The sequence below is a fragment of the Lycium ferocissimum genome, unplaced genomic scaffold (genome assembly GCF_029784015.1).
Source record: "Lycium ferocissimum isolate CSIRO_LF1 unplaced genomic scaffold, AGI_CSIRO_Lferr_CH_V1 ctg2241, whole genome shotgun sequence".
NCBI lineage: Eukaryota > Viridiplantae > Streptophyta > Magnoliopsida > Solanales > Solanaceae > Lycium > Lycium ferocissimum.
The window spans coordinates 6458-25957 of NW_026720324.1; the positions used below are offsets into that span (position 1 = coordinate 6458).

At 40.0% G+C, this 19500-nt stretch overlaps 2 protein-coding genes across 2 annotated transcripts; one reads left to right on the forward strand and one right to left on the reverse strand.

Annotated features, from left to right (window-relative positions):
• Positions 1-3853: 3853 nt before the first annotated feature.
• Positions 3854-5553, reverse strand: LOC132043276 (histone-lysine N-methyltransferase ATXR4; the record flags this gene model as incomplete). Its single annotated transcript, XM_059433781.1, is given in 4 exon segments — positions 3854-3980; positions 4792-4805; positions 5198-5269; positions 5272-5553. Coding segments are annotated over 4 exon segments (495 nt in total), but the record flags the coding sequence as incomplete, so codon positions are not given.
• A 2389-nt stretch (positions 5554-7942) lies between these two features.
• LOC132043277 (uncharacterized) lies at positions 7943-9017 on the forward strand. Its single transcript, XM_059433782.1, has 4 exons — positions 7943-7993; positions 8099-8297; positions 8509-8654; positions 8760-9017. Exons 1-4 carry the CDS (start codon positions 7943-7945, stop codon positions 9015-9017), a joined length of 654 nt encoding a protein of 217 aa, XP_059289765.1.
• The last annotated feature ends 10483 nt before the right edge of the window (positions 9018-19500 follow it).

A 19500-nucleotide genomic window follows, 5' to 3' on the forward strand; every position in this document is an offset into this window, starting at 1 on the left:
ATTCTATAGATATGGGGCATCGGAAATGAATCCTTCGGGCATGCTTTGTTTAGGTCCTTATAATCAATACACATTCCAAATTTATTACCTTTTTTTGGCACCACCACTACGTTAGCAAGCCAATCCGGGTATTTTACTTCCCAAATAGAGCCTATTTTAAAAGCTTCGTTACCTCATCCTTCACGAAGGCGTGCTTCGATTCTGCCATAGGCCTCCGTTTCTGCTTCACCGGGGGAAATCTCCCGTCGAGGATGAGTTTGTGAGTTGTTACTTCTGGCAGTATACCTGTCATAACTATATACGACCATGCGAAACAATCGGCGTTAGATTGAAGGAATTTAATATATTTGTTCCTGAGCTCCAAGGGTAACCCTGTGCCCAGGTATACCTTTCTACCGGGTAGATGATCAAACAAGGTGACCGCCTCCAACTCCTCTACGGTAAATTTTGTCGCATCTGAGTCATCCGGCAAGACAAATGATCTGGGTATGCCGAAGTCATCCTCTTCGTACCCCGGGTCCAATTTCTTCTGCTCCGTTGTTAGACCCGTGCACGGTAGTTGCTATTTGGAATCCTTGCCCCCGCTGATTCTCTCTCTTTTCCTTTTGGTCCAGCTTTTTGAGAAAGGGTGATGCTTCCTCTGTTGCGAACATCTCTCTGCCTGGCGGGTTGTTCTCCCCGGATGGTTTTATTCCTCGGTGTCGGGAATTTCCTTGTACCGATGTAACGTCGATGGCACGGCTCTCATGCTATGTATCCATGATCTACCCAGCAATGCATTGTATTTCATATCCCCTTCAATTACATAGAACACCGTTTGCTGGATAGTGCCGTCAATGTTGACCGGCAAATAAATCTCTCCCTTCGTAGTTTCACTCGCCAATTGAACCCGCTGAGCACCCGGGCTACCGACACGATCTGGTCGAGTAGCCTTAGCTGCTCAACCACTCTCCACCAGGTAATGTTGGCCGAGCTACCTGGGTCAATTAAAATACGTTTAATTTGTGACTTAAAACAAGGATAGAAATTACCAACGCATTATTGTGCGGTTGAATGATGCCTTCCGCGTCCTCGTTGCTGAAGGTGATGGAACCCTCGGATACGAAATCCCGACTGCGCTTTTCTCGAACAATGGATACCTTGGTCCGCTTCATCACCGGCCCTCTAGGAGCATCTGTACCCCCGATTATCATGTTGATTATATGCTAAGGTTCTACCGGTTCAACCCGTTTGTTTGACTCCCTTTCCTTATAGTGGCTTTTGGCTCGCTCACTCAGGAATTCACGAAGGTGACCATTTTTAAGTAAATGGGCCACCTCTTCTCTTAATTGGCGACATATTCGCCTGTGACCATAAGTTCCATGGTATTCACATACCATGTTCGGGTCCCGCTGGCCGGGATCTGACCTCAATGGTCTCGGCCACCTTGCTTCCGCGATGCGACCTATGGCCGAGACAAGATCCGAGGTATTGACGCTAAAGTTATATTCCGATATCCTTGGCGGGTCTCTGTTGGTAGCTAATCTTCCGGTGTCACTCCGAAATGACAACCCTCGGCTGTTCGATGGCCGCTCGGTTCTTCTATCTCCCCGACTGGAGAATTGACCGGGACCAGCCCTCGACTTTTCCGACCTGAAGTTTGGTTTCTCTGAATGAGAGTACGGCCGATATCTTTCCCTCGATGGCCGTGACTCTGGGTCGTAATTCTTCCTCGATCTCTCAGAGCCTTTGTTCTGGTTTACGGGACCCGGGGGAAGTTCAAGCTAGTCATCCTCTACCCGGATCTTCGATTCGTATCTGTTGTGCACATCTGCCCAAGACACGCCCCTCGTATTCCAAGAATTTTCCTTTAGTTTGAACGAGGCCGTCGAACTTCGAGGGTTAAGTCCTTTGGTAAAAGCTTGTGCGGCCCATTCCTCCTACGGAATGGAGGAGTTCCATCCGTTCCCTTTGGAAACGGTTGACAAATTCACGCAATAACTCGTCATCCCTTTGGGCTATCCGAAAAATATCCGCCTTACGGGCCTGTACCTTTTTTGCACCGGCATGAGCCTTTATGAACGCATCCGCGAGCATTTCGAAAGAAGTGATCGAATGCTCGGGCAGATGGTCATACCAAGTCAACGCTCCTTTTGACAACGTTTCCCCAAATTTTTTCAACAATACGGATTCAATTTCTTCTTCTTCGACATCGATGCCTTTTATGGCACCAGTGTATGAAGTCACGTGTTCCTGAGGATCCGTTGTACCATCATATTTCTGGATAGCCGGCATCTTGAACCTCTTTGGGATCAACTTAGGAGCCACACTCGGAGGAAAAGGCCTCTGAATGTATCTCTTCGAATCGGGTCCTTTTAGAATGGGTGGAGCCCCCGGGATCTGGTCCACCCGAGAGTTATAGGTCTCTACCCTCTTCTCGGTTGAGTCTACTCGCTTCGCCAACATTTCGAGCATTCTCAATACTTAGACATGGATGAACGGGCCCGGACCCATTGCTCTCGACCATCCGAGCTTCTTCCCTGTACCAAAGGTTCGGTGACACCATTAGTCTTGGAGCCGTTTTATCATTTTTGCTCGCAACTCGGGCTATTGCGACTCCTTGTTCGGCAATGTGGTCTCTCATCTCCCGCAACATTTCAAAAATAAGACGTAAGTTAATATCATCGAGTATTTGGCACTTTCTGGCCTTGTGCCCGGGACAAAGTGACTGAATTGAGAGTATTTAAGGGGTCGGTAGCCGATACACACAGGCGGCGTTCTTCTGGTTCACGGTGTTTTGTCGGTTGAGGCCCTCCCTCGAATCGACCGTATTTGGGTCGACGGGTTCCGCTGGCAATCCCCGTAACCCACTGTTCTCATTTTCAGCCACAATCTCGTTGTTGATATGACTAGATTGTCCATCCGTTTGCCATTTGGTCCGTTTTCACAGACGAACAAAGAACCGAAAAATCTTTTGGGTGAGCAAGTAGAAACCGAGATCAAAGACCACTATTATCCTAGCCCCACGGTGGGCGCCAAACTGTTTTCCCCGAATTTGGGTAATAAGTTGAATTTGCAAATGACGTATAAGATATGTGGGCACTTTAATCTATTTTTTGATAAACGAAGAATGTATATGTATGTTTGCTTATAAATGACTTAAGTGTAAGTAAATCAATATGCTAATGATTTGAACGAATGTCTTGGGATTATGGATTTGAGCTAAGATCTTTGTGTATATTTCCGTGCAATATTGAATAATATGATTCCATGAATTATATAGCTATAAACCGGACCAAAATCAGAGAGAGTGAGGGAGAGAGAGAAAGCTTCAATATATATTCAATTACAATGTTTTTTATCTGAAAAACCAACCCCTAAAAGTAGGGAAGTGTCCCTATTTATAGTTTTGTCTCATGGGCCTTTCTCTACACAACTTTTGGAATAAAGAAGCCCCTAATATGGATAAGGTTGGGTCGACGGATCACATAATGAAAGAGTGGTGTGTCAAAACGATCTTCACACGTGGCGATTGAACAACAGAATAACCGGACCAACGACCACGATCGCAACGGACATGCGGAAACCGGACTAAGGGCCACGATCAACTCAACCACGTATAATCCGGACCAACGGCCATGATCAATTCGGCCCTGTAGGAACCGGTCTAACTGATACGTAGTTTGCCCCGGATAGAAATTTGGGAGCATTTCCTTTTCCTCCGCTTCCTCCGATCAAGCAACTCCCGACGTTCCTCCGGTCTGGATGCTCGTGCTTGTCTTCTTCCTTTTCTTGGTTCCCGGTCTCATCGGCTAAACTAAGATCCGGTTTTTACCGTATACACTAAGCAAAAGGCTAAACCTGAAGCACTCACCAGTAAAATCATTTTGGAAGATAATGTTGCTGTCTGAAGTATGTCAAGAGTTTTTGGAGTGGCGGCTCCAGATATAATTGTGCAAGCCAATCTCTTGACCAGAAGTTGATACTTTAGGCCTTGATTTCTTCAAAGCAAGACTAAGCAAAATGAGAATATGTGACTCACAAAGATAAGTGAAATAATTACTCCTCGAGCTACGTGTCATTAGATTCGATAAATGTTTTCTAAAGAAACTCTAATAGTTATTCACAGCTTAATGGCTAATAGTACCATGGAACACGGAGGATGATTTTCTCCTACACTCATATCGTATCCACATATACAAAACCATGATATATGGTTTGTTGGCAGAAGAATAAGACGGAATGAGAGTCATCTACAATATGTTCATATTTTCTACTTTTAAATGGAAGTAAATCATAGACAGTTACCAATTTCAAAAAACAAAATGGAAGTAAACCATAGGAAAGACACTTCCTTCTTTTACATGTGGAAATAATATCTACTGAGTTTGAGAAGTTAGTATCTAAGGAAATTGTTCCAAAACAAATGAATACTGTCCTATTAAAAAAAAAAAAAAAAGATTTCTGAGGCAAAACCTGAAAAGGGTGAATAAATAAATTGTACTTTATCTCTTTTATTTTGCTCAGACGTGCTAATTGAGATTTAAACTTCGGTTTTAGGTATCAACTTGGTTTAGGTATTATATTACAATTGGGCAAAGACTTCAAATGGGAAAAATAGGCGAATAAAATTGTGAGACCCTCAATTTTTTCTTCCAAGATACTTTATCTTTCTTATAATATTCACCAATTATCCAACTGTAAAAGTAAGTTCCACGTTTCTGCTTTTATCCTGGTTCCAACAAAAATAAAGCTCGAACTTTCTTGGTAACAGAAACTAAACAACAAACATAATAAAGAATCTACTTATGCAGACAACCTTTATGCTTGAATTATTCTGCTATTCAAAAAAGTAGATGGATAAAAATACGCAATCAGACCTGCCAAAATAAATTCAGATTATAGGAAACCTGACAACTTAACATACTCCATGTGTGGACCAGTATATCTTCCTCAGAATTTAGGTCTTGGAGTTGTTCTAAAAGTGTAACGTTTCAAAAATGTAAATAGCTCTATAAATGTAGAAGTAAGTTATCTCGCATCATTTATCCCCTAGCAAAAGGTACATAGGACCATTCCTCAGTGAAATGATGGCCTAACCAGATAGACGTCAACTAATCTAAAAAGCTACGGAAATGGGTCAATTGAAGGTGTAGACTTGTATTTTGTCTTCAGTACACGAGCATCAGCGTTGGATAAAGTACCCGGCCACTAGGACTAAAGTAGAAAAAAAGCTTACGGAAAAGTTCTCATATATCTTGGATTGATGTCTACATTGGTCACTACAAAAGGAAAGGGGATATTTGATTTTAGCTTTGTGAGGCATAAATAGCAGATGGTATGAAGTGAAGAAAGAGAAGGGTGAGAGATGATGGGTTTTGCAGAGTGGATGAGTTCGCCAGCCCCGATTCTGCGAGTAGCAAACACACCTCAACCAGCAGACTCAATAAACTTAACTTCGATTGGAGGCACCGATGTGAATCCTGACTCCTTCGCGTACCCATTATTGCCTGAGAGCAAAGCCTTTCTCCTTCTACTTGGAGTTACGCAAATCCGATGGAGTAATGCTGACATTTTCTTCTTCTCACTACTCGCATTAATTCCATTTCTATTCTATATTTTACCCCCTTCACATTTTCCGTTCTTCTTTTCTGTTTGTCATACGCTATGAAATTCAAAGGATCACAAATGTTAATGTTGAAACTCCAGGGTGTGTTTGGTAGGAAGAAAAATATTTTCCACGGAAAATAAGTGGTTTTCCGACTATTTTTTTGTGTTTGGTATGCAAATTGAAAAATGTCATTTTAAGAGCATTTGCATATACTCAAAGCAAAATCACTATGAAGTTTTTGAATAAGACTTTTGGTGGTGGGCGATAATCGGATAGGGGGATTGGGTACAGGGTGGGGGTTGGGTGGTGTAAAAAATCAAAAAAAGAAAAACTTTTAAAAATGATTTTTTTTTTGGAGAGGGGTAGGGGTGGGGGATGGCGGGGTTGGGGGGTGTAAAAAACCAAGAAAAAAGAAAAACTTTAAAAATGAAAATAAACGTTTTTGGAGGATGGTGGGGGGAGGGGCTGGGTGGTGTAAAAATCCAAAAAAAAAAAAAAACTTTAAAAAACTTTTTTTTTTTTTTTTTTGAAAAAAATTAAACATTTTTTGGAGAGTTTGGTGATGGGGGTGTGGGTTGGGTTGGGTGGGGGGTAAGAAATTTTTCCCATTTCGTATAATTTTTTTTTTTTATAAAAGTAATATAAAATATATAACAAGAAAATTCAAGGGGGAGAGGGGGTGGAAGGTAGGGGGGTGGGGTAGTGGAGTGGGGTTTGGTATGCGTGGGTAGTAGAAGGTGGGGTGTTGGGGTTGGGGGTTTTTGGGGCGTGGTAGGGTGGGGTGTGGTTTGGGGTAGTGGGGGGAGGGAGGGTTGGGGCGTGCGGTGTGGTTGGGGAATGCATTGGTGTGTTTTTGTTAATCCGGAAAATGTTTTCCCTCAAATTTTTATGAAAAACATTTTCTAAGATCTTAAGTGCAACCAAACAAGAGAAAATAGGAAAACATTTTCCGTCACACCAAACACACCCCTAAGGAAAAAAACAAATCTCATAAAACAAAACGAGGCTTCAGAATAAATAAAAGAAAAATGGTGAAATTGTTTACACCCCCAACTTTGGGTTAAAAATCAAACTCCCCCTTAATTTTGAACAATAGACAGTTTTCCTCATTTATCCTAATTGACTTATTCAAATACCTAATTTACCCTAACATTATCAACTTTTATCTTCTTTTTTTACTTCTTTATATATATATATATATATATATATATATATCATGAGATATACGTTTTCAAGTTTTGTACAACATTATTTCCTATTTTTTAATTGTTAACAAAAACTCGCCATAATCCAATGGCAAATTAAATTGTTTCCAGACCGATTCGAATTGTTTTTTCCTTTGCCCACCAGAACAAACTTCACTTGATTGATACACACACCGTGAAGTCACTCGATATTGTCATTTTTAAAAAACAAATCAAGCAATAGTTATTTTGTTTTGGCAGCTAATTTTATGGTTAAGGGAGTTCTACCTGTGCTTTCAAATCCGAAAAGGTTAAGGAGGTAGGTTAAATAAACATTTCTCTAAAAATAGTGTAATTTCATTTAGATTTACTTATCTCGTCTTGGTAAGTCATAATTAAATGCTCTCTTCTCTCTCCTCCTATTTTTATGCAAAATCTAAATCGTAGATCTCAAGCTTGATCATGGTCTTCATGGCCACTGGTCAGTCCACCATGGTGGATGGCCAGCCATTACCAACGGACACACAAGCTGCTGATATACCACAAAACAACAATAAAGTTCAATATGCTAATCTTCTAAAGCTAGCAGTTTTGAATGATTCAATACAGTAAAAAATATAATTAATGCCTATCAAACCAATAGCTTTTTTACAAGGAGAAACATATGTCAGATGGACGTAAAAATAGGTGGCCCGTATGGAGGTGATTGAAAATCTTCAATATGCGATGGGGAAATTCTCTTATGGATGGCCAGATATTGACCAATTGCATCGAATAATACCTGTACAATGTGGAATAAAAGGTGAATGTAAAATTGGTTTCTTCAAAGACAGACATGTTTTTACCAAGCTATCACTTTTAGAAGACTTTACCAATATAACATCGAAGCTTGCTTACCACATCAATGATAAGGAGGGATATTCATTTCAGATGAGACCATTAATCTATGACTCAAAATTCAAGGTTGATGAAGAAACATCTATTGCAATGACCTAGATCCCATTTCCCAATTTATTGCCTACTTATTTTGTCAAAGAATCCCTACTCACATTAGCTGCTGCAGTGGGTATGTCTTTACATTTGGATATGGCTACAATCAATAAAACTAAGACCTAGTTGTGCTAGGGTCAAGGTTTTAGTTGATTTGCTATCATATCTACCCAAATCAATGAGAATTGAAATTGAAAATGAAAACACTGGGGCTATAAGGACTGTTAAGGTGCAAATATGCTACGATTACCTTCCTAATTATTGCAAGAAATATAGGTTGCAAGATCATAATGAATATGTGTGCAGGGTACTGAATCCAAAACATGCTTAATAGGAGAAGCAATGGGCTGAAAACAATGAGGAAGAAGACAGGGTAAAAGAACAAGCTGGACAAAAGAATAAGGTTAATATTAAAGGAAACAGTAATGAAGAACAAAAGAACAAAGAGGGGAAAGCTGATGCTAACAAGGATGATGAAATAGAGAGGCAGAAACAGAATAATCAGACCATACACAGTGACAAGCAGAAACAAGGTGATAATAAGAAGCATGAGAATGACAAGAGCAAGGATATCGAAGAGCAACCATAAGGGATATAACAATCAATATAAACATTCCGCTAGAGTGTTGTCTAGTGGAAGATGGTTAGGCAACCCAGGAATTTGGCAGGCAAAGCAGAATTATTAGAAGGGAAATGCCGAAACAACCACAAGTAACAAATTCAGCACTCTGGGGAATTTGGAAGAGGAACAGGGAGAAAATGTTGTTGTCCAACACAAAACTATTGAGCAAGATGATGCAGTAGACACAAAAGGGCCAGCTCAGCAAGAATGCCACAATAGTGAGGGTAAACAGAGCAAAGAAGAAGATAATGCACCAGACAACATGATAGTACAATACAAGGCTCAGAATAAATACAATGGAGATAGAAAGGGTACCCATAATTCTGAAAATTCTGAGGCACAAAACTGTGAGATTACAATCACTGACATATAGGAAATTATAATCAAAGAGAAGGTGCATATTGAAGAAAAAAAAAAGGAAACAGATAGGCAACATGTATCTCAGCACATAGAGATACAAGACAATGCAAATTCAGGAGAAGAACAACCAAAAGATATAATATATGAGGAAGAGGAAGTACCTGAAGAACCACCTGATGGGAAAAAAGTTGAGGAGCAGCTAACAGCATTTGAATTCCAAGTGCATCAGATGGAAAATTCTGCAAAATCAATTGAAACCGAAAACATTTAAGGTTGCAGAGATAGTTATGAGAGATATACAGTTAGTAGTAAAGAGCAACCAGATCAACCATGTGGAAAAGACGAGATTAAAAATGAAACCACAATAGAAAAAGTCAAATAGAATGGGGAGCAAAGGGGTTTCGATGCAGCCAACACTCTTGTAATCACAACAAAGGGAAGTAAAGAACAGCAGCATGCTAATGATGGAAATGTAGTAGATATTTGTGATGATAATGATCTTGAGAACACTTCAATAGAAATGGAGGGACACAATAAAGGGGATATATCACCAAAACTGATGGCCAAGACAAGAAAAGATGGGAGACAGAATAAAGCAAGAGATAAAAGTGTACTCCAAAAACAGGGGGAGGTGTACTGACAAAGAAAGTCGATGCCAAGACTAGTTCCCGATGAATAGCTTACTTATTTGGAATATAAGCTTTGTTAATACTCAACAAGCCTTTGAAGAAGTAGTCTTACTTAACATGCAAAAACAATTTAGTTTCATAGCTCAAATGGAGCCATTTCAACATTACAGACACATTGAAATGTATAAATTGTGGCTCAACATGGGATCTGCTTGGTACAATATAAATGGTAAACTATGGTTTTTTGTTAAGGACAAATTGCAAGTGGAGGTGCAGATAAACACTGAACAATTGATGGCTCTTAAACTTATTGATAATGAAGGAAAGGAGTTATATGTGACAATTGTATATGCAAGCACTGACAGAGCTACTAGAATTACTTTGTGGGAAGATTTGTATGATATTGTCAAAACCCAATTCGATGAGCAGTGAAGGCACTAACTCCCACCAAGTTGGTAAGCCATCCACAACCCAATTTAACGAGAGATAGATCAAAACATGCGGAAATAACATACAAGTCAATTTCAAGTCTTTAAAACTTTATAATCATAAATTACTGCATAAGTAAATACATCCCCAAGACTGGTGTCACTAGTACAAGAACTTTCTAAGATAGAATAATACAGCATCTGGGTATAAACTAAAACTGTCTAGGAATAGAAACACAGAAAAATAAGGTTAGATCAGAATGATGTTACACCCCGTATCTTCGAAGAGCACTTATCAAATTTGAGACATAAGTACGTAAGTTAGGGTTAAGTAAAAGCACTTTGGAATATAAGGAGCAAGCATTATTAAGTATATTTAATGAGTGAAGGATGTATATAAGGTATACCGGAAGGTTTTATAAGGAAATGAGTGGAAGAAATGAAGTAGTACGACTTTGGAGAAAGGATGGGTAATGTTTTGTGTGAAAATTTTGGTCCAACTTGTGGAACGAATATCTCTTAGCATATGAAGTGTTTTGATGTGAAACAAAAGCCTAAAATGAAGTTCGTCGAGTTTAGTTTCTAACGCAATGAACTGCTCGTCGAGCGGACATTGGAGTAGAGAAATATGGACGTTACAAGTTCGGTTGCAAGGCGAACGCGTGCTACGAAATGCATGCTACGATCTTGCTTCGATGACCCGACCCGACCCGAATTTGACCCTATATAAAGGGTAAAACCCCCCTTTTTTCACCAGATTAGCCCAGAAATTTCCAGAAAATTGAAGAGAGAGAGAGAGAGAGAAGATCACAAAGTAAGCAATTTTCAAGCGACGGAGTATTAATCCAAGCTCGGATAAACGCATGGATGTGATTCTAGTATGGTTTTGCGGTGGATTCAAGGTGGATATTAAAGATATCGCTGTTCTAACAAGAATAAGGTATGAATCTCCTATTATTAATGTTAATTTTGGTTTATTTACGGAGATAAAGTCGTTAAATAATTGTATAGCGAGTTGGTTGGTTGTGAAAATTGGAAAACATCATGTGGGATGTTTTATGGTACATATTGGTGTTGGAAATGATGTTATTGTCATCGTTGTTGTTGCTTGCTTAATTATAATTTCGGGTTAGGCATATAAACAGGGGAGATCTTTGCCGAAATTTCAGCAGATTCTAGAAAGAGTTAGTTTGAGGGCTTAAGACAGGCCTATGAAGATGAGTCTAACAACAGTATAAATTTTCTTGAATATAGATTTACGAGCCTGGGAGGCCAAACATTGAATAGTTAAAGTTAAGGCGACCAAAAAGGTATGTTAAGGCTCGTCCCTTTCTTTCAAAGGCATGATTCCGACGTTATGACTTCATAAATGTTTCCATATCTTCCTTGTTTTCAAAAGTTAGATGTTTATGACTCCAAGGCATAATTCCTTTCCTAATAATTCATAAATGTTTTCCAAAATGTTCGTATTTTCTAAATCAGAGATTTATGGCTCCGTGAGCTCTTATGATAACAACGATGAACCTGTTTTCACAATCATAATGATGATGTCAAAGATGAGAATATTTTCCTACGATGATTATGATGATGATGATTCGTGTTTAAAGGTTCCAAGTTTACGATTTCAATGACGATATAAGAATGTTGAGCTATTTCTTGATTTCTCAATTTGATTCATGGATGATGACTATTTTTAAAGATTCCAAAGTATATGAATTGATGCCTTATGAGATTTATGATCCTATTCTATGTTTTCTCTTGATGTTATTCTTCATTGATAGTCTCACCTTATAATAATTGTTCCTTCATTGATGTTATTCTGCATTCTACCTGCGGGCATGAACGCAGCGTCTATAAGAAAGGACGTCAGTACGAACAATGCACTGAGTATGCAAGGCATGAATAATAACATGACACGAAATATGGAGCATAATATGAGATTAAAAAATAACATGTACATCTGAATGAATGCCCTTTAAGGCGAATATCATGCATGCTTTGATTTTTTTACAAAAACATTTCTCATACATAAATGACAATAGTGTTGCGGAACGTGCAGCCCGATCCATAAATATACTATATTGCTACGGAACGTGCAGCCCGATCCATATATCATATCATCATTATATATATATTGCCGCGGAACAAACGGCCCAATCCATATAACTATATATCCCACGTCCGGGCATCCCACGTCCCGGATGAGATCATAGTATACCAATTGATCAAGTGGTTATGCGTATATAACGCTCGCCCTTTTTCCCATATCCCATATATATATAAAACACAAGTAGCCCAAATAAAAGTTACTACTTGCCGCAAATTAATTCCTTATGTTTGAAAATATATTGGAGACTCTTGTGGTCTGTATAAATATCAACATAAACACCATATAAATAATGTCTCCACATTTTCAGTGCATAAATAACTGCAGCCAACTCTAGGTTATAAGTCGGGTAGTTTTTCTCATGTTTTCGCAACTGCCTTGAAGCAATAACTTTGCCATGCCGCATCAACACACAACCAAGCCCAACACCTAAAACATCACAATAGATAACATAGCCCTCCGATCCTTCAGGAAGTGTAAGGACTGGGGGTGAAGTTAATCTATCCTTCAACTCCTGAAAACTGCGCTCACACGCGTCCGTCCACTAAAATTTAGCTGATTTCTGAGTTAGCTTTGTCAATGGTGAAGAAATAGAAGAAAATCCTTCTACAAATCTCTTGTAGTAACCGGCCAACCCCAGAAAACTACAAACCTCCATAGGCATTGTAGGCCTTGGCCAATTCTTCACAGCATCAATCTTCTGGGTATCTATTCGAATACCATTAGCTGAAATGATATGCCCCAGAAAAGTTACAGAATTCAGCAAAAACTCGCATTTTGAAAACTTGGCATATAACTCCCAAGCCTGAAGAATTCCAACAATAGTACGTAGAAGATCTGCATGCTCTGCCTCCGATCGAGAATATACCAGAATATCATCGATAAACACAATCACGAATAAGTCTAGGAAAGGCCTAAACACATTATTTATCAAATTCATGAATACCGCTGGGGCGTTAGTCAATCCAAATGACATTACCCGAAACTCGTAATGGCCATATCTAGTTTTGAAGGATGGTTTCGAGATGTCCTCTTTCTTAACCCTCACTTGGTGGTATCCCAATCTTAGATCTATTTTTGAGAACCACTTGGCACCCTATAACTGATCGAACAAATCATCAATCCTTAGAAGCGGGTATTTATTCTTTACGGTCACCTTATTTAATTGTCTGTAGTCAATACACATACGCAAGGAACTATCTTTCTTTCTTACGAACATCACAGGTGCTCCCCACGGCGATTAACTAGGCCTAATAAAGCCTTTTTCTAGCAAATCCCTTAATTGCTCCTTTAACTCTTATTAATTCCGCAAGGGCCATTAGATAAGGAGGAATAGATATGGGTTTAGTATCCGGTAACACATCAATGGTAAACTCAATCTCCCGTTCTGGAGGTAGACCTAGGAGCTCATCCGGAAACACATCTGGGAACTCATTCACTACTGGGACAGATTGAACAGTTGGCGATTCTGCTTCTATGTCTTGAACCCGGACTAAATGATATATACAACCCTTAGCAATCATCTTTCTTGCTTTTAGATAGGAAATAAACCTACCACTCGGGGACACTGTATTACCTTTTCATTCTAAAATTGGTTCTCCTGGGAATTGAAATCGAACCATCTTTGTTCTACAATCAACATTGGGGTAACAGGAGGCCAGCCAATGCATACCCATAATGACATCAAAATATAACATTTTCAACTCATGTAAATTAGCCATAGTATGATGGTTGCAAACTATAACCACACAATTCCTATATACCTGTCTAGCTACTACTGGTTCCCCTATAGGTGTAGACACCTCAAAAGATTTGATTGGCTCAGGTTTCACCCTCATACAATTGGCAATATAAGGAGTAATGTATGACAAAGTAGAACCCGGATCAATTAATGCATACACATCATGAGAGAATACTGACAATATACCTGTGACCACATCAGGGGAAGACTCAAGATCCTGCCATCCAGCTAGTGCATATATACGGTTCTAAGGGCCGCTTAAACTGGATGCTCTTGCTTTGCCTCTACCACGACCTGCTGGCACCTAAGAACCTTGCCCCACAGGGCGTACTGATGATGAGGAACCGACTGCTAATCCCGTGGGCTGAACCTAATCTTTGCCATTCCTCAATGGACAATCACACATCCTATGACCAATCCGTCCGCAGGCATAACAAGCGTTTGAGCCTTGGCAGCACTGTCCTGAATGCGGCCTACCATAATTATTGTACTGCTGTAAGGGCGGTCTCATCTGACTGGAATCACCTCTATACTGAGAACCCAAAACCCTGGAGCTCTGACCCGGTCCAGAATAAATAGAGCGATCAAATCTCTTGCCCGCGAATCGAGGAGGTACATTGTCCACTAATTTGCCCGAATGATTGGAATACTGCTGCCTTTGGCTCCCTCTGATCTCACTAGCAGCACCGGAATATTTGGCCCTCTTACTATACCTTCTATTATAATCGTGCTCGCGCCCTTTGCGGCTGCTACTATTCCTCCAAATTCTGAGCATGGGCCTGAATACGCGCAATATCCATTCCTTCCTGGAGTGAGGATGTCAAGCACTCCTTAATCAAATGTGGCCCCAAACTACTCACAAACCGGTGTACACGGTCCCCCATATCAGCTACCATGGCTGGAGCATACCTAGCCAAGAAATTAAAGTGAAGACTATATTCTCGAGCACTCATACTCCCTTGCCTAAGATTCAAGAACTTGCCAGCTCTGGCTCGCCGAACCTCCGGTGGCAAATGATGTCGGAGGAAGGCATCCACGAACTCTTGCCATACCAGGAGAGGTGCATTTACCCCTCTCGAAGACATCCAAGTGTTGTACCAACGGACGGCCAAATCCGTCAATCTATAAGAATCCAATTCTGCTGACTCAGTGTCAGAAACATGTATTATCCGTAGTGTCCTCAACATCTCATCCATAAAGCCCTGCGGGTCTTCATCTGATTTTGATCCATAGAATTGTTGAGGGTTCAAGCTAATAAAATCACGGGTTCTTGCACTAACCGCTCTGTCACTCGGCCGCGCCTTGTTCTTGGGCACGAGCGGCAACTAATTTGGGTCGAATCGAACGGCCTCTCTCATCCGGCGGCCGAAGCATCCGAGTGGAGGGAACTGGGGGTATCAACGCTGGAGCTGAGGCCCCTTCATGCTCCTCTGAAATGAGTGAAGTAGGAGAGGTCCGAGATGGAATCTCATTATGGGACTCACCCTCATCTATCTCTGCCGGTGGTTCCTGTTCAGTCCTCTTTTCGGCCACCGTCTTGCCCTTCTGGGCTGCTGTAGCTTTCCTCGTTATAGGCATCATTGAAATTGTAACACACGATTAAGAAAAAGGGGATCCTGATAATATAGCTCTATCGCACGATCAAAGATGAGAAAGAAAGGTCAATCATTCCTAAATGCCTTGCAGCTTCCTGTTTATACGTGTGGCGTGCTTCACACCCATAAAAAAGACTCTACTGGACACGGCTTGTAGACACACCATAGGACGAACTACTCTGATACCACTTTTGTCACGACCCAACCAGAGGGCTATGACGGGCACCAGGAACTAACCTATCGAGCACCTCTGAACATACATATCATAGTCATTTCTAGGTGGACCACAAAATAGCTCATGGGTATCATAATCTATAAGGGCATATATATATATATATATATATATATATATATATCGCAAGATAACGACACATCTCTATGTAAACATCAACAGCTATGCCCATAAGCATAAGCCAACAAGGCCGTCAAAACATTATACAACAATATGAACGAATAAGGCTATGGAATATCAAGATACCTACATCTGCCTATAAGCCTCTATATAGAATACAGGAATACAGAAAGACCGAGCAGGACTCCGCCATGCCCAAGTACATATACAAAGAGTAGTACCGATAGACTGCAGCTCCGGAACAACTGGAGCGTTTCTGATACTCCACTGATGAAGCTCCAAAGGATTAGATTCGTCTACCTGTCTACCTTCGGGCATGAATACAGCATCCATAAGAAAGGACGTCAGTAGGAACAATGTGCTGAATATGCAAGGAATGAATAATAGCATAACACGAAATATGGAGCATAACATGAGATAAAAAAATAACCTGTACATCTGAATGAATGCCCCTTAAGGCGGATATCATGCATTCTTAGCTTTTTTTTATAAAAACATTTCTCATACATATATGACATAGTAGTGCTGCGGAACGTGCAGCCCGATCCATAAATATACTATATGGCTGCGGAACATGCAGCCCGATCCATATATCATATCATTATTATATATATATATTGCAGCGAAACGAATGGCCCGATCCATTTAACACTATATCTCGAGTCCGGGACGAGATCATACTATACCAACTGATCAGGTGGTTATGCGTATATAACGCCTCGCCCTTTTTCCCATATCCCATATATATATAAGTAGCACGCATGAGAGCCCAAATAAAAGTTACCACTTTATCGGAGTGACGTAAGATCAGTAACCTCCGATTTATGTTATGGAACAATCATTATCGCTATATCTCACCTTGAAGGAACAATTATTATAAGGTGAGATCAACAAAAATGAATAAAATAAAGAAAATCATGAATTAAACTCAATAATCTCATAATAGCATCAAAACCATAAACTTTGGAATCTCTATAAATGGAATCATCATCAGCATCTTTATCATCATAGAAAACATCTATCTTTAGCATCATAAGAACTTCGAGAATCATGAAATTCTAGCTTTCTGGAAATAAGGACGTTATGGAAAGCATGTATAGGTTCATAAGAAAAGAGTCATGCCTTTAGAAAGAAAAGGACTAGCCTTAACATATCTTTTAGTCTCCTTAACTACTTAATGCTTATCCTCCCAAGCTTGTAAATTACATTCAAAGGAATTCATACTATTGTTAGGCTTATCATCATATGCTTATCTTAAGCCTTCAAATTAAACCCCTTTAGAATTTTCCAAAATTCGGGCAGCATCCCCTGTTTATATCCTAGCCCGAAATCACAATACCAACAACCAACAACAATAACAATAAAATTAGCACCAACAACAACATAATCAATACCAAAATATTCCATAAACATCCCACACAATGTTTATCCGATTTCTCAATCAACAAAATCATTATACGACCATTTAATAGCTCTATCTCCGTAGATAAACTTAAATCAATATCAATAAGGAGAGATTCTTACCTCATTCCCACTAGATCCATAATACTTTCAATATCGGCATTGAAACCAAGCCACGATTTACCGCCATACGATACTATAATCAAAAATATATGCTATCCGAACGGAAGTTGGGGGAAAGTTCTAGAGAGTTTGGGATGTTTTGAGGGGTGTTTGGATGAAAAATAATGGGTAAAACCCCCTTTTATATTGTTCTAAAGTCGGTTTGCACCGACCTAGAATTTGCTCAGTGCGTTCACGCAGAGTAATTCCTGCTCCGATGACCTAACTTGTAACGTCCATAACTCTTTGCTCCGATGTCATATTGATGAGCAGTTTGTTGCGTTGGAAACTAGACTCAATGAAATTCATTTTAGGATTCTGTTTCACTTTAAAATTCCTAATATACTAGGAGCTATACCTCTCTAAATTTGACCCAAAAGTTTTATCCAAAATTTTGCCAAATTTTCCCAAAATTTTGACAAACTTATTTTCTTCAATTTGCTTGATCCCGGAACCTTGAGACACTTATTTAACACTTGTTAAGAGTATTCCTTAACCGTATAAGGGTTCCATGACCTCTCCGAGCTTACGTTAGTTTACTCACAATGCAAATGACGCGAAAGTTTTCGAGGTGTAACATAATTGACATTCTGGGCCTAATGGACTCGATGAAACTTCCCAAAAGACTCATTTACTTCCAATGTTGACTTGTGTCAACTAAACACTTATGAACTTCCAAAAATCCCATTTTCTCACCCATATCTCATCCGAATACCCTCGGTAATCATGCCACCCATCCCCATAAGTCAAATATAATCTAAGGAAGTTAGGGGAAGGGTCATTAGGAGTAAAATAGTCAATACTGTTGCTTCAAATCCTGATACATCTTTGTGGCTCCCGATTTAATAGAATACCTCGAACTATGAGCCTCCTTCATGATCAATCTGGTCTAATCACCCGCTTAGGGAACACATATGCTACCTTTGATCCACAAAACCCCCTCATCATCAGAATTGTCTCTCTTGTTTTTCTTTCAACACCTTGTCTCGAATTTTACACTATTTTGCTTCATTAAACTGTTGGTGTCTAATCTGCTCCAATATAGAAGACTCTGCCTCTATGCAAGCCAGAACCTTAACAGGTTCCGAAATAACAAGTTTCACCATACTATTTGCCAAAGCCTGAATATCCGTAGCCAAATGTCTCTCTCCAACCTACAACAATGCTAGGGTACCCATACTCACTGCCTTGCGACTCAAGGCATCTGCCACTACATTGGCCTTGCTCGGATGATAAAGGATTGTCAAGTCATAATCCTTGAGCATCTCTAACCACCTCCGCTGTCTCAAATTGAGATCCCTCTAATTGAAAATGTGTTGAAGACTCGGATGCTCAGTAAATACCTCACAATGCACACATAGAGATAGTGCCTCCAAATCTTCAATGCAACTACCACCAGTAACTCCAAATCGTGAGTGGGATAGTTCTTCTCATGCACCTTCAACTACCTCGAAGAATAAGCTATTACTTTCCCCTTTTCTGCATCAAAATAGTCAATAAATTCTTGAGCTTTTGAAAGGGTACATTCTTCTGAGTCAACCTGGTCAAAGGAGATACATCAGATGAAAATCCCTCTACAAAATGCAGATAGTAACTAGTGAGGAAAATAAAACTCCGAATATCGGTCACTGAAGTAGGCTTGACCCAATCATGAACTGCCTCAATCTTCTTATGATCCACTATAATACCATCCTTAGTCACTACATGACCCAAGAATGCCACAGAGTCAAGCTAAAACTCACACATCGAAAACTTAGCACATAATTGCTTCTCCTTAAGAATTCCAAGCACGATCCTCAAATGATACCCATGCTCCGGTCTACTACGAGAGTATATCAAGATATCATTGATAAGGACGATCATGAAAGAATCTAAGTACGGTACCGTTCATCAAATCCATAAAAGCTGATAGGGCGTTGGTCAGCCCAAAAGACATAACCAAAAACTCATAATGACCATTTCGGGTCCTAAAAGCTGTCTTTGGGATATCCTACACCCTAATCTTCAACTGGTGATAATCGGTCCTCAAATCTATCTTGGAAAAGATCGATGTAAGCTTAAGGTGATCAAATAAATCATCAATTCAAGGAATGGGATACTTGTTCTTGATGGTAACTTTGTTCAACTGCCGATAGTCGATGCACATAAGCATAGACTCATCCTTCTTCTTCACAAACAACATCGGAGCACCCCAAGGGGAAACACTAGGTCTAATGAATCTCTTACTCAACATATCTTGCAACTGCTCCTTCAATTACTTCAACTCTAATGGCGCCATTCGATATGGGGGAATGGAAATGGGCTTGGTGCCTGGCTCCAACTCAATGCAGAAATCAATG

Coding starts and splice junctions, on each gene's coding strand:
- LOC132043277 (XM_059433782.1), top strand. CDS start 7,943: ATGAGAATTGAAATTGAAAATGAAAACACTGGGGCTATAAGGACTGTT. Junction 7,994..8,098: donor GGGCTATAAGGACTGTTAAG/GTGCAAATATGC, acceptor CATGCTTAATAG/GAGAAGCAATGGGCTGAAAA. Junction 8,298..8,508: donor CAGTGACAAGCAGAAACAAG/GTGATAATAAGA, acceptor GGAATTTGGAAG/AGGAACAGGGAGAAAATGTT.